The 14,517-nt window shown below is 32.4% G+C and overlaps 1 protein-coding gene across 1 annotated transcript in view; it reads right to left on the reverse strand.

The window, feature by feature from the left end:
* Positions 1–14,517, reverse strand: part of LOC145317771 (long-chain fatty acid transport protein 4-like) — a 39,979-nt gene that overhangs the window by 4,117 nt on the left and 21,345 nt on the right. The window contains exons 4-11 of the mRNA XM_080159038.1: positions 12,353–12,441; positions 11,687–11,835; positions 11,128–11,258; positions 10,120–10,229; positions 7,854–7,915; positions 2,075–2,165; positions 1,779–1,833; positions 213–287 (exon numbers count right to left, since the gene is read on the reverse strand). Coding sequence (XP_080015164.1) covers positions 213–287; positions 1,779–1,833; positions 2,075–2,165; positions 7,854–7,915; positions 10,120–10,229; positions 11,128–11,258; positions 11,687–11,835; positions 12,353–12,441 — 762 coding nt within the window. The remainder of the gene's footprint in view (positions 1–212; positions 288–1,778; positions 1,834–2,074; positions 2,166–7,853; positions 7,916–10,119; positions 10,230–11,127; positions 11,259–11,686; positions 11,836–12,352; positions 12,442–14,517) is intronic.

Below are 14,517 nucleotides of genomic sequence, written 5' to 3' on the forward strand. Positions count from 1 at the left end.
AGCTGGCAAATCAACACTCTTTACCCTATCCCCTACTATTGGATGAACGAACTGACCCATAAATGATGTCCATGTTAGCAACCTATAATGTTATGCTATCCGAGGCTATCATTTTGGAGAACATTGACCAAAAATTGCTTGACATTTGCTTGCTCAACCTTTGCCTTGAAGCCCTTACTGACCAGCAGTACTTTAATTTGCTAAACCTTTACCTTGTGGTTTCTTTCTTCAGGGGATTCTGGTACTGACAGGAGATATCTGCAAATCTCTCCAATATATTGAGCTCCCTAAATATAATATAAATATATTCTGGTACTGAAAGGAGATATCTGCAAATCTCTCCAATATATTGAGCTCCCTAAATATAATATATATATATTCTAGTATAGAAAGGAGATAACTGCAAATCTCTCCAATATATTGAGCTCCCTAAATATAATATAATATATTCTGGTACTGAAAGGAGATATCTGCAAATCTCTCCAATATATTGAGCTCCCTAAATATAATATAATATATTCTGGTATAGAAAGGAGATAACTGCAAATCTCTCCAATATATTAAGCTCCCTAAATATAATATATTCTGGTATAGATAGGAGATATCTGCAAATCTCTCCAATATATTGAGCTCCCTAAATATAATATAATATATTCTGGTACTGAAAGGAGATATCTGCAAATCTCTCCAATATATTGAGCTCCCTAAATATAATATAATATATTCTAGTACTGAAAGGAGATATCTGCAAATCTCTCCAATATATTGAGCTCCCTAAATAAAATATAAATATATTCTGGTACTGAAAGGAGATATCTGCAAATCTCTCCAATATATTGAGCTCCCTAAATATAATATAATATATTCTAGTACTGAAAGAAGATATCTGCAAATCTCTCCAATATATTGAGCTCCCTAAATATAATATAATATATTCTGGTACTGAAAGGAGATATCTGCAAATCTCCCCAATACATTGAGCTCCCTAAATATAATATATTCTGGTACTGAAAGGAGATATCTGCAAACCTCTCTAATATATTGAGCTCCCTAAATATAATATATATATATTCTAGTATAGAAAGGAGATATCTGCAAATCTCCCCAATATATTGAGCTCCCTAAATATAATATAATATATTCTAGTACTGAAAGGAGATATCTACAAATCTCTCCAATATATTGAGCTCCCTAAATATAATATAATATATTCTGGTACTGAAAGGAGATATCTACAAATCTCTCCAATATATTGAGCTCCCTAAATATAATATAATATATTCTGGTACTGAAAGGAGATATCTACAAATCTCTCCAATATATTAAGCTCCCTAAATATAATATAATATATTCTAGTATAGAAAGGAGATATCTACAAATCTCTCCAATATATTGAGCTCCCTAAATATAATATAATATATTCTGGTATAGAAAGGAGATATCTGCAAATCTCTCCAATATAGGTATTAAGCTCCCTAAATATAATATAATATATTCTGGTACTGAAAGGAGATATCTGCAAATCTCTCCAATATATTGAGCTCCCTAAATATAATATATATACATCTAGTATAGAAAGGAGATATCTGCAAATCTCTCCAATATATTGAGCTCCCTAAATATAATATAATATATTCTGGTACTGAAAGGAGATATCTGCAAATCTCTCCAATATATTGAGCTCCCTAAATATAATATATACATATTCTGGTATAGAGATATATAAAAATATTATGTTTACTATAAAAATTAACAAAATAATGTATAAAAATACTTACATTACAGTCATACTTTATGCAGTCTTTCCAAAAGTTTCGGACAGAGAACTTTTGTCTAAGAAAGGTCAATACTTAAAAACTAATAAAAAATGCTGTATTTCATTAATGATCCCTTAAGATAGTTCTAGAATAAAAAGTTTTTAGTATTGGGATTAGATAAATCAATTGGATCCTATAATAAAGTATTGATTCCATTTGTAAACTTTGGTTAACAAAACGAAATTTTAAGTAATTAACCCTGTTAAAAAATCGGGTTGACAAAATAAATTTTTAAAAAATATTTTAAGTATTGATCCCTGATGACAACCGTGGCGCCGAAGCACATCATGAGACCAATACCGACAACTCCGCCGGCAGAGTGGTACAGCGGCAACGGGTCATAAAACACTGAAAAACAAACAAAATATAATAATGGTGCTTTCCCTTAATGTGCTTGTTGGGCACTGACCCCTCCTTTATTTTAATAATTGAAAATAAGGAAGGGAGTTGTTTTTTATGCTTGTTTATAACTTTAGGTAAGGTTAGGTTGTATTGGGTACTGGTTAGCTCCTTTGGGAAAGGGCAGGGCCACGTAGGGATAAGGCATCGGGATAAAAATAACTACTCCCTTTATATTTGGGAGGGGTGGATGGTTCAGTGGTCCACATGCATTTTGTGGGACAGCACCTCATTAGTTTTAGAATATTACTTTGTACAATGAATTACATAAACCTTTCTGATTATATTTGTAAAACTCGAGAAAAACCCCAAATGTACATAATACCTATGTAATGTACAAAATGAAGTGCATAGTTTGCTTTCTGATCATTCAACACTGATGTTAACCCTTCCTATTAGGGAGGGAGGGGACTTTGGACCGTTTATTTCACTAGCCCCCAAAGTTTTTAAATAGCGTTTTTTATTCGTAGCTTAACAACTTTGAGGACTTTTATTGAATTCTGATTGGTTAGTTTATTAAGTATATTGTGCAAACCTTTCAATCACTAATTGTAATCTACAGAAGGTGTAATTTTGTGTATCATCATTTGGGATTTATGTCAAACTATGGGCTTTTGGCTCATCCATTCAGATCCATGCCTTCCCATAGTTCTCCAGTAACTTGTATTCAGTTACAAGAAAACCCTTAATACATCATCTGCTGCCGAGCCCTGTATTTTAGGCCAAAATATACATTTGTATGTAGAATATAACACTGCACAGTGGTACAAAGCAGGGGATATTGGGCTTTTTATTACAACAATCCCCAAATTTTATTAAAAGTTTTCGATTTGTTGACTTAACAACTTTTATTGAAGTTTGATTGGTTCGTTCAGTAAGTTAAGTATACAAAGTTTTAACCACTAATTTTAATCTACAGAAGGGGTAATTTTGTGTATCATATCATTGGCCAATATATCGGCCATTTTCTTATCTCTTTTGAACCCTGGTTTATTCCTAGCTATGTTTGGCCCATAGTGGAATATATGTTATATGTATATATGAGTAAGTGCAATTCAAAAGAAAAAGCTACTTATATGTAGTTGGAATAAAGATAAGGCATCTACCCTTCATACATTCAATCATGTTTGTTTGTTTGTGTGTGTGTGTTCAGCATGGATCTTAAGGGATAAGACAATGAAATATTAATTAATGTTAATATAAAAAGGGGGGGGGGGGGGGTTAATGCAACCATCTCGTAATCAGTGAGCAAATGGCACTAAGAATTCAAATTTCCATCTAAAATTTTGAATGAGTAATCCTTGGTAGGTCTATTTTCCCTAAATGGAACAAAAAGTTGGAAAAGTAACGGCTAACGGCTGGCGGCTCAGCAGTTTTGCCATTTTTTACTTTACTTACTTTTTTACTTTTCCAACTTTTTGTTCGATTTAGGGAAAATAGACCTACCAAGGATTACTCATTCAAAATTTTAGATGGAAATTTGAATTCTTAGTGCCATTTGCTCACTGATTACGAGATGGTTGCATTAACCCCCCCCCCCTTTTAGATTAACATTAATTAATATTTCATTGTCTTATCCCTTAAGATCCATGCTGAACACACACACACAAACAAACAAACAAACAAACAAACAAACATGATTGAATGTATGAAGGGTAGATGCCTTATCTTTATTCCAACTACATATAAGTAGCTTTTTCTTTTGAATTGCACTTACTCATATATACATATAACATATATTCCACTATGGGCCAAACATAGCTAGGAATAAACCAGGGTTCAAAAGAGATAAGAAAATGGCCGATATATTGGCCAATGATATTGATACACAAAATTACCCCTTCTGTAGATTAAAATTAGTCCTACCAAGGATTAATCATGCAAAAGTTTAGATCGAAATTCGAATTCTAAGTGTCATTTGCTCACTGATTACGAGATGGTTGCATTAAACCCCCCCCCCCTTATCCAAAACCAAATAACATAATCTGTAAATTTGTATCATTGGTGGAAAAATTAGTACACATATTGTTTGTTCAACAAAGATTTTATACAAAGACCACGAACTTTATAATCCAACCATTAAGTTAATAAAATTTTAGGTTCCAGTATAATTTATAACAACCCAATGTCCCCTCCCTCCCTCCCAACCTGATGTCCAGTACAAACAATGTTTAATACAATATTTTATGGAAAACGAGTAAATTCACCTTTTGGTAGTTTTTTGAGACTTGAAATATTTTTTTATTATAAAAATGGTTGAAATGAAAATATTTTATTGATGAAATTACAGCATGCATCCATTATCTCCCTGACTTAACCACCAGGGAGTGAGTGGACATTGGGCAGTTTATTACACTAGTCCCCAAACTTTTTTATTCGTTTTATAATTCGTTCGCTTGACAACTTTGGGGCTTTTATTTTATTTTGATTGTGTGGTTCATTAAGTTGAGTGTCCAAATATTTTAACTACTAATTAAAACCTACAAAGGAAAAATTTTGGGTATTATCATTGGGGATGTTGTACATCAACGACCATTGGTTTATCCCTTATATTCCCGAATTAGTTACATAATTTTTAATTATCATTGGGTATGTAAACCAATTTATCGGCCATTGTCTTATCCATTTAAATCCCTGCTTAACCACATACATATGTTTTACATATTTTTTTCAGTTTCAAGAAATGTTTCACAAAATCTTATCTTTTAGTACAAGGATGACAGCATCATAAGGAAAAAGGATGAGAGGATGAATACTCACCCCCTTTTCATGGCAAAATACTACTTCTCCATCCCTAAATTTTTAAAGAAAATTTAGCAGACAAAAAGCAAAAACAGCACAGGGCTTTTTGTATGTCAATCATAAATAATAATGTGAATAAAAGAAAAGCGATATTTAACAAACAGCTGGAAGCGGTAAGAATCAGCTGAATGTTTATTATGAAAAAAGTACCCCCTTTTTAGAAATGGAAGGATTCATCTATCATGCACAAATTTAAAAAAAATATTATTTCAGATGTTGTTATTTTAGTATTTTTTTTATATTTGATAACAAAATTTTATTTTTAATTCAAATATTATATTCTAATTAATAAAACTTTACATATCAATTTTGTAATCCTTCCATTTGAAAAGAGGTGGAATAGCAATAAAATTTAGCGCGGCAACAGCGCTGAGTAGGCCTCTGGGCCCACTGCATATTTTCGTCTTCTAGTTGCTTGGATTCCTCTCTTTTATTTTTTTCTCTATGTACAGCATTCATGCAAACAGAGCACAAGCTGTATAAATGCATGTTTAAGAAAAAGAAATAAAACAAAGTATCTAGCCCTGTGGGGCTTTCCAGTACCTTATATAACCTAACCTAAAGTAAAAAAAAACCAAAGAACTTATTATTATTATTTTCAAGGATGAAACAATGGACGGTCATTTAGTGTCCATCTCTATTGATAATAAACAACAATACCCCTTCGTGATAAATAAAACTATTGGTTGAAAAGTTTAGACCCTCGTAGTTTTGAACTAGACCCTAAAAAATGTACTTAACAAAGGTCGAACATAAAGGTGAATTAAAAAGAAGCTCTGCTCCTAACAAGACATAAAATAAATGTGGGCATGTGTGTGTGTGTGTGTGTGTGTGTGTGTATGTGTGTGTTGTGCCGCAGTACGTATAAATTACACTTTTATTTTAATTCTATTCCTCATACACACAATATTGTTCAAAATTATCACAAACACACACACACACACACACACACACACACACACACACACACACACACACACAACTTTAGAAACAGTGCCTGACATAGTAGCTAAAGTTTACTACCAATTCAGACATGAAAATTCTTTAACCGAAAAAAAGAGTAACATTTTTTGTGTTCGTTTAAGTTTCCATTTAGTACAATTGATTTAGGACATAATACATATCTCACAAGATTATCTTTGAAGTATAATTCTTCGATAAATGTAGGTAGTATAATTGTCAAAATAATATTATACATATTTTCACACATTCTTTCAATTTAAAACTACGTGGTATAATTTAAGATTTTTTAAATAATAAGAGACAAATTACATGTTTAGGGGCTGGGGGTAGGGTTACTTCCCTGCCCAAACTTGTAAATCTCTACTTTGCTACTCAACAATTATGTAGCGGTGTATGAACGTCTTTTTTTTTCCTGTAGTAACACAATGTCCAACGAGGGTAATATAACTTGCACTCTTAAAGAACTCATTTACATATATAGACTTTGGACTATATATAAAAAAAACTCCGGTGAGCATTAAAATAGCATAGAACTATAGCAGGTCCTACCACTGAATCAGTTTAGTGGTTAACAATGGTATCGATAGACCTATAAAAAAACCTTACTACTAAAAAACAGGAAAGCGGCTTTATCCTTAGCATTGAGGACCTCTGTGATATATAAAGGGTGATGTAGGCGACAACAAACAAATTAAACCATCCCGAGAGCTTGGTGAATCTTTTATAAAAAGGCAAAATTATCGGGACTGGATAGCAATGCCATTGATGACTCTAGTGAGCCGATTTTAAAAGCGGTTGACCTAATAGCAATCTTAAAATCACAATAGCAGTGGTGAGACACTTGGGCTCACTGGCATTGCAAAATGACTACTACCACTGAGCCGGTGGGTGTTTCACCAATCACTGCCATTTTGATTTAAGGATCCATGTTTTATTGGCAGCAATGGCAGTGGGCACCATTAAATGATTTAAAGATCCAGCTCAGACCAGTTCAGTGATTAGGAAGATCACGAACAAAAGGAAAACAACCTTAAAACTTTATATAATAGGATGTCCAATAAAACATATTTTTTTTTACAGTGAATTGTCGCACTGAAGCAGTATTTCCTCACAAGTATTAGCTACAGCAATGATATCCAGGGAGGGAGGGGACATTGGGCTGTTTATTGCACTAGTCCCCAAACTTTTATAATAGTACTTTCTTATTCACTTGATTAACAACTTTGGGGACTTTTATTGAATTTTGAAAGGTTGGTTTATTAAATTGAGTGTCCAAACGTCTTAACCACTAATTGTATTCTACAGAAATGTTAATTTTGTGTTTCATCATTGGGAATTGGCCATGTCTTATCCCTTTATATTCCTGAATAATATCGACCTACTTTAACACAACTTATATTCTGATTATAAATAACAAACACCACTGTTCTGGTTTTGTTGTCATAACTTAGATTTAGTGTAGGATACATTGTTGGATCTCAGATCTAAAGGGATCAGACAATGGAAATAAATGTTGAAAAGTTTGGACACTACTAGTTTAAAACCAACCCATCAAAATTCAATTTATGTACCCAAAGTTTTGGAAAGAAAAAGAGACCTTTGGGTATTTTTGCACTGTAAATTAAAGTAGAGTTTTAAATATTTGAAATGGAGCAGGATTTATTTATTGTCCACCATTGTATTATCCCTTATTAATTGGGATTCAAAAACATCTTGAAATAGACAATAAGTCAGAGAGCTAATTATGCACTGTTTAGTTTGAGCAAACATTGTGTTAGAAAAAACTGAACCCATTTGTATTGCAGACTCAATTGTGAATTTAGGACACAATAAATTGTAGAGAAGCCATACCTTTGAAACAAATATTATTACCTAATTTTTCTAATTTATACATTGCGTTCATGTAGTAAACTCCACAGCAATACAGATAAAACCTAAATAAAAATAACGGTTAGTCAAATGTTGCATGACCGACGGACAGACAGACAAAGTAAGTTGTATACTGGATGTTCTTTGTAAAGCATTATTATTTGTTACTAACGGCTATACCCCCTAGAAGCCTCTTGGGGCACTTGATTAAAAGGGGGAGGGGGTCGACAAACAACTTCAATTATGGTTTTATAAAGAAATAAAACCTCCCAAAATCTATGTGAAGCTTCAAAGTAAAGAAGAGCCATATCGTTTTAGCAAGTAGTGAGATCCTTTTCTACACAGACATCCTGTTACTTGCATAAAAAAAATATTGTGCATAATCATTCTTGTTTACTCAGGACATTGTTAACATTCTAATATTAGAAAATTACACATTTATTATTCATTTGAGAATTTGTCAATATTACAAAAAATCAATACTTTCTTAATTTAAAATTAATGTACAATGCATGGAGTGTTTAGTATGTATATTCTTTTATTTTCTATGTCAATATCCCTTGTAGAGCTAATTAGAAACTAACCCCCTCCCCCCCGTTTTAAAAATGATATTTAGTATTACTGCAAAAGAATTTGTGGCGGGCTTTTTCCAACAGGTTTTGACATAAAGGTTCATGAGAGATATCTAACTTTAGGGACTATGGACATGTATAGAGAATAAATAGAGGGGTAATAAAAAATACAGTAGAAGGATAGAGGGCAAATTATTCCACACCGTTTTATTTAAAATTGCAGTTTTATTTTTTTACAATTCCAACTAACCAGTTCTTGTATAAACCTTCTTTTGAAAATTTTTTTTTCAATTGTTTTTGTTGAAATTGATAAAGACCGATGCCAGTTTAGAGAGTAGCTCTTCTCCAGGCAAACAGTATGAAAACATGATTAATAAGCAAATAAATAAATCAATAATATTGAAAGAAATTTTTATTCAGTTGCAAAATTCCTAACATCATAAACTTGTGAATAACAAGGATGACAAAATTCTTAAGAATGCTACTACCAAATTTTATGTGTAAAAATTTAAAAAAAACATTGATAATATTAGCTTTTGATCATCTGTCACTTAAGATCTTACCTATTACTTAGAAATTTTGACAGCACCTGCTTTAGAAAGTCCAGTAGTATAAATGTCTGACAATTTAACCAGGGAGTAAGGGAGGGGACAATGGATCGAATATTCAATTTTTAGGAGTCTCAGACTTTGGGGACTGGCTTAAAGGGAATGTGCAAGAATTTAGCAGTTTCTGACTGAGTTTGGGGACTTGCGCATAGAATGCCGTTACTCATTATGTATGTTTTAAATATTGCAGACGGGGAGAAGGGATATGGGAAGTGGGGCGAAGGGAAATAAACACTCGTTGTGTTAGTTTGGAATGTAGCAGACGGGGAGAAGAGAGAAGGGAGGTGGGGACAAGGAAAATAAACAGAATAAAAAGGGGCAGTCATATTCTTGCTAGCAGCTGGCCGGGTCCAATAATCTTTTAATATAAAAATCACACCAAAAAACCTCAATATATTTCATCAAAAACAAGTTGTGATTTCACTTTACATGACGCTATGGAAATCTATTATTCAATTAACAATCCCTTTATAATTTCCTACAAATTTATTGGATTAAACTGGATTTCATGCCCTTTCTTTGATAACTCTTATATTGAATTAATTGCCCATTGTCCCCTCCCTTACTCCCTGCAATTTAATTGTCATAGACAGCTTTTATTCCAACCAGCTGTTTTTTTACCAAAAAATTTTGACAGCATTTTTTGATAAGTTTATAACTTGCATAATTTTACAACAGATTAGCTGCAACTACCTTTTATTTATCAATGACAGCTTTTTTCAATCCAGCTTCTTTATTACCTGAGAGTCTTTATAACAGCTCCTTTAGTATATTCAGTAGTATCAGTTGTATAGAAGTTTAATAGTTTAACTGATTCTGTTACTTTAAGGCTGCCATTGACATTTACCTGGAATTTTTTACAACAGCTGCATTAGGAAGCCAAGCTGTGCCACTTGTATAGATGTATAACATTTTGTCCAATTATGTTCTTTTTAAGCTGCCAATGACAGCTGCTTTATTACCTGGAATTTTTGACAACAGCTGCCTTAGGAAGTCCAGTTGTACCTCTTGTGTAGATATATAACAGATTAACGGCTACTGTTTTTATGCTGTCAATGACAACTTGGGGTTAGCCAGCTTCTTTATTACCTGGAATTTTTGACAACAGCTGCCTTAGGAAGTCCAGTTGTACCACTTGTATAGATGTATAACAGTTTGTCTGTAAAAGTGAGCATCTTTTTCACAGATGTAGGCACATCCTACAAAATAATAAAGTGTAGGTAAAAAGTTATCATTAATTTATTTTTTTGTAAAAAATAAGTTTGATTATGACAAAATACATCTTAATTTTAAAAAAATGTTTTAATAGAAAAATCTTTAAAAATGTTTAAATCTACGAAAGAAGTAATTTTGTTTATCATGACTCAGAAAGTATATCAGTTAATCGTCCAATGTCTTATCTCCTAAGATCCCTGATAGTAGCCTGACCCGTATCCTTATTAGTTTTGTCGCATCGTATTATATACTAAGAGATATAAGTTTTCCGGAATTTTAATGTAGGGAGTAGATTTGAAATATGCATCAAATTTTAAGGATTTTTTATAAAATTCGTTTTTTGTAAAATTCTTTATCTAAAAGCGAAAATACAGTTTAAGTTAATTAATTTTGACCAATAGGATAGGTGGATTTTAAACTACCTGCGCTCTAATGGGTTGAATGATGTACGACATCCAATCAGAGCGCAGATTTTTTAAATCCACCAATCACAGATGCCAAAATTAATTAACTTAATTTGTATTTCCGCTTTTAGATAAAGAATTATACAAAAAACGAATTTTATAAAAAATCCTTAAAATTTGATGCGGATTTCAAATCTACTCCCTACATTACAATTCCGGAAAACTTATATCTCTTATTATATACAGCTTTTCACAGATATTAAAAAGAAAAATTAAAAGATTAAAACCATTTTTGACAAGACCCGAGGGTGAAAAGACCCGAGCTTACAAAACAGGTATTGATTCTATGATCTTTATTTTAATATTCGTGAAAATTGTGTGTAATAAGATTCTATACATGATTTTTAAGTATGTTTGTGAACCGGTTCTAATCCAGCGGATATTACTCGGTTTCAAAGCCATACTGGAAAATTATTACCTCAGTAGAGAAATTGAGTAGCTCTCTGTCTAGGTCACAACAATGAAACTGGGGTTTCTGGTTGGTGCTGCTCTGAGGACCAGAGGAATACAACCGGATGGACCCAAGTTCAGAGGATACCTCGTTCATGGCTAAATAAATGGTTCATAATTAAAATTTTTGAAATAAGTTTACATTTACCATCAAGCTGAACTGCACTAGGTCGATTATATTAGAAAATATCTCTCTATAAATACTTAAGTATATTATTTTGTTTCAGATACGATTGATCTAATCATTATTAATTTATTAATTCTATGATTATTCCTAACTAAAATTAATTTGAAATAAGACTTCGTGGCTGTTTTCCTAAAAGTTACTAATCGAGCATTGAAAATAAAATTAAAATACGGGGGGACATTCTTTATATTATTAACCCCCCCCCCCCCTCCCCACCCCCGGTTTGCTATTTATTTCAAAATTAAGGGTTTTTCTGTGCTGAACAAGGCATTTTCAGAGAAAGAACCGTCTTTTCCCTAAAGTTAAATTTTTTTATTTGATTTTTGAAATTTGTATTTACCTGAAGTAAGCTCTGAACCGTAAATAACAGCCGCGGACGAAGCCGCCGAAATACTGTGTATCAAGCTGCGGCCCCGCAGGTTGAAATTGATGAGAGCCGGGACAACCCCAATTTTGCAGCAGCCTATCCAGGTGCCAACATACTCTGGCCTGCCATCATAGATAACTAGTGATATGGGGTCAGGTTGCTTAATTTTCCCAAGAAATAAGAATAAACGTGTATATTATGACAGGGAAAAGCTTGTCGTTAATTTAGGATGCTAACATGTTTTAAAGAATGACAACATCCAGAAGTAGAGAAGCACAAAAAATTATGGATGGACAAACAGAAAAGTGAATAATATCTAAAGCAAATGTTTAGTGGTCTTATAAAAAAAGTAAAGAAAATGTGATTATTAAAAAGTAAAAATCACGAACCCTTCATAAAAATGTGTCTTTTGTAGTGTGACTGACGGACCAAGTAAGTTGTTTACTGGATTCTCTTTACAGGTTTAAATAGAAATCAACAGTCTAACTTATTCATAAGCTGAAAAACTCTTCTCCTCTAGCGTTACGGATGGACAGACAATGTAAATTACAGAGTAGCTTCGCTGCTAAAAAACTATTTGGCCATAAGAGTATCCTTATATAAATTGGCTCTTTATCAGTTATCAATAGTTTTGTATGCCTGTTTTCCATGAATAAGGCGATGCTCTCCCCCTGTTTGAATCCGGCTGATAACAACAGGTTAGCCATCTGATTGCTGTACTCGTCTAACTAAAATATACAGATTTTCAATTGTCTAATTGATTTTAAGAAAAGAGGGAGGTAAGCCTAAAGGTTTGGAAACACGTTCTCTTATTCGTTGGCTTAAAAACTTTGGGGACCATCAGTGTGCAATGATTTTATTCTACAGTAGGGGTAATTTGCTTGTCATAATTAAGGGTGTGCATCAATTTATCATCCAATCTCTTATCCCCTAAGATTCTTGCTCTTCTAGATTATTTCTTTTTTAGTTTTTAATCGAAGATTTATTTGTTAAAAATAATCCAACCATAAAAGAATATAATTACTTAATATAACAAATATTATATAACTCTTATTTTATGCAAGTAATTCACACCTCTTTTTAATAGCATTTTAAAAACCTAAAAACAAAAAATATGTTTAGTAACATGTTAACCCTCATAATGAAGCAATTGAGAAAAGAAATAGAAAAATTTATGCCTTTATTTAACTGCCAAATTAAGTTCAAAGGGGGGAGGCGGATGTGCCACTTTTTGAAACCAAAACTAAAAGTAAAAGGATCTCAACTAAAAAAAGAGTTACAGGTCTGACATTTTGCATGGCATTTGCTTTATAGGGGTACAATATGGAACTGTGAAGAAACGGCGGCACAACCGCCGAAAACCGCCGAGAAAAGGCAAAAAAATTTCGGCGGAAAACGGCGGTTTTCGGCGGTTGCGCCGCCGTTTCTTAAAAGTTCCATATTGTACCCCTACAAAGCAACTGCCATGCAAAATCTCAGACCTGTAACTCTTTTTTAGTTGAGTTCCTTTGTTGACTTTTACTTTTGGTTTCAAAAAGTGGCACATCCGCCTCCCCCCTTTCCAGACTTTCTGGTCTTTTAGAATATTTATTTTAACCTTAGGTACCCTAAATATTTTTTTAAGCTACCAAAAACAGAATGTTATTTTTTTTGTTCTAAACTGATAAGTGTACAACTTTTCAACCAATAATCTAAATCTTCGATATGATAATTTTGTTTATTATCAATTTAAAATTAAATTTAATTTCAATTGGCTAAACCCTTAAGACCCCCGATCAAATGCGTTATTAAAGTCAAAAATACTTATATTTCCTAAAACAAGTCAAAGCGTAGTACTTAAAAAGTACTTAGAGATAAAATGTATAAAATATAAATAAATATATTATCACCAGCCTGTATTACGCTTTTATCTGTTATCAGTGAAAATATTGATGAAAAATAAGAAAATATTTTGTTGCACACGTGTAGAGTTAATTAGAAAATCTATTTTTAGGAAATGTCTGTTTTTTGGTTACATAGGTAACAAATAATACGTCAAAAGCAAATTGATGGTTCAACAGTTAAAAATCATTGATGTAGATTCGTAGAATATACGTGGATATTATGACAGAGGAAATATTGTCGTCAATTTAAGTTGCTGTTATTATTAGTTATTTCATTCATCCAGTAGGAGGAGAGGGGGTGGGGTAAAGGGTGGATTGTTATTTTAGCCTGCTACAAGATTGACTTTATCAGAGTGCATAATAATCTGGTGTAGGATCCAAGTTATAATAAATTAATTAAAAATCGGATTTAGTACAACTTTTTTACGGATTTTTTTTCATTTACACAAATTACCTCATTAAGTACTTGATCCCTCTCCCCACTTATTTTTAATTAAATTTAAATATAGGGGGTTAGTTAAAGTTTTTTTTGTTTGTTTGTTTTTTACACTTCGCCGGAATAACACTTAAAATAAACAGTAATTTCATCATCTAGGTAATTTAAATTACATAAGTTTTATAATAAAACGTAGCATCTGTAAAATTCGAACTTTCAAATGTTTTCATCCTTGTTTCTTTTATAATTGTGTGTAAAGGAAAGATAAAAGTGATTGATTGATTGAACTCTTTTAGCAACCTTTTAATTTTTATCCTTTCATCCAAAATACAAATTTTGGGACCATTCCTCTAATAGATTAGTGAACCACAATTAAACCCCCAACATTTTTTGAAATTATTCAGGGAGGAAGGGAGGGGACAATGGATCGAATATTCAATATTTTAGGGTATCAAACCTTGGGGACCAGCTTAAAGTGTTCGTGA

This window comes from Acartia tonsa, chromosome 4 (assembly GCF_053477335.1).
Source record: "Acartia tonsa isolate MP-2025a chromosome 4, ASM5347733v1, whole genome shotgun sequence".
NCBI lineage: Eukaryota > Metazoa > Arthropoda > Copepoda > Calanoida > Acartiidae > Acartia > Acartia tonsa.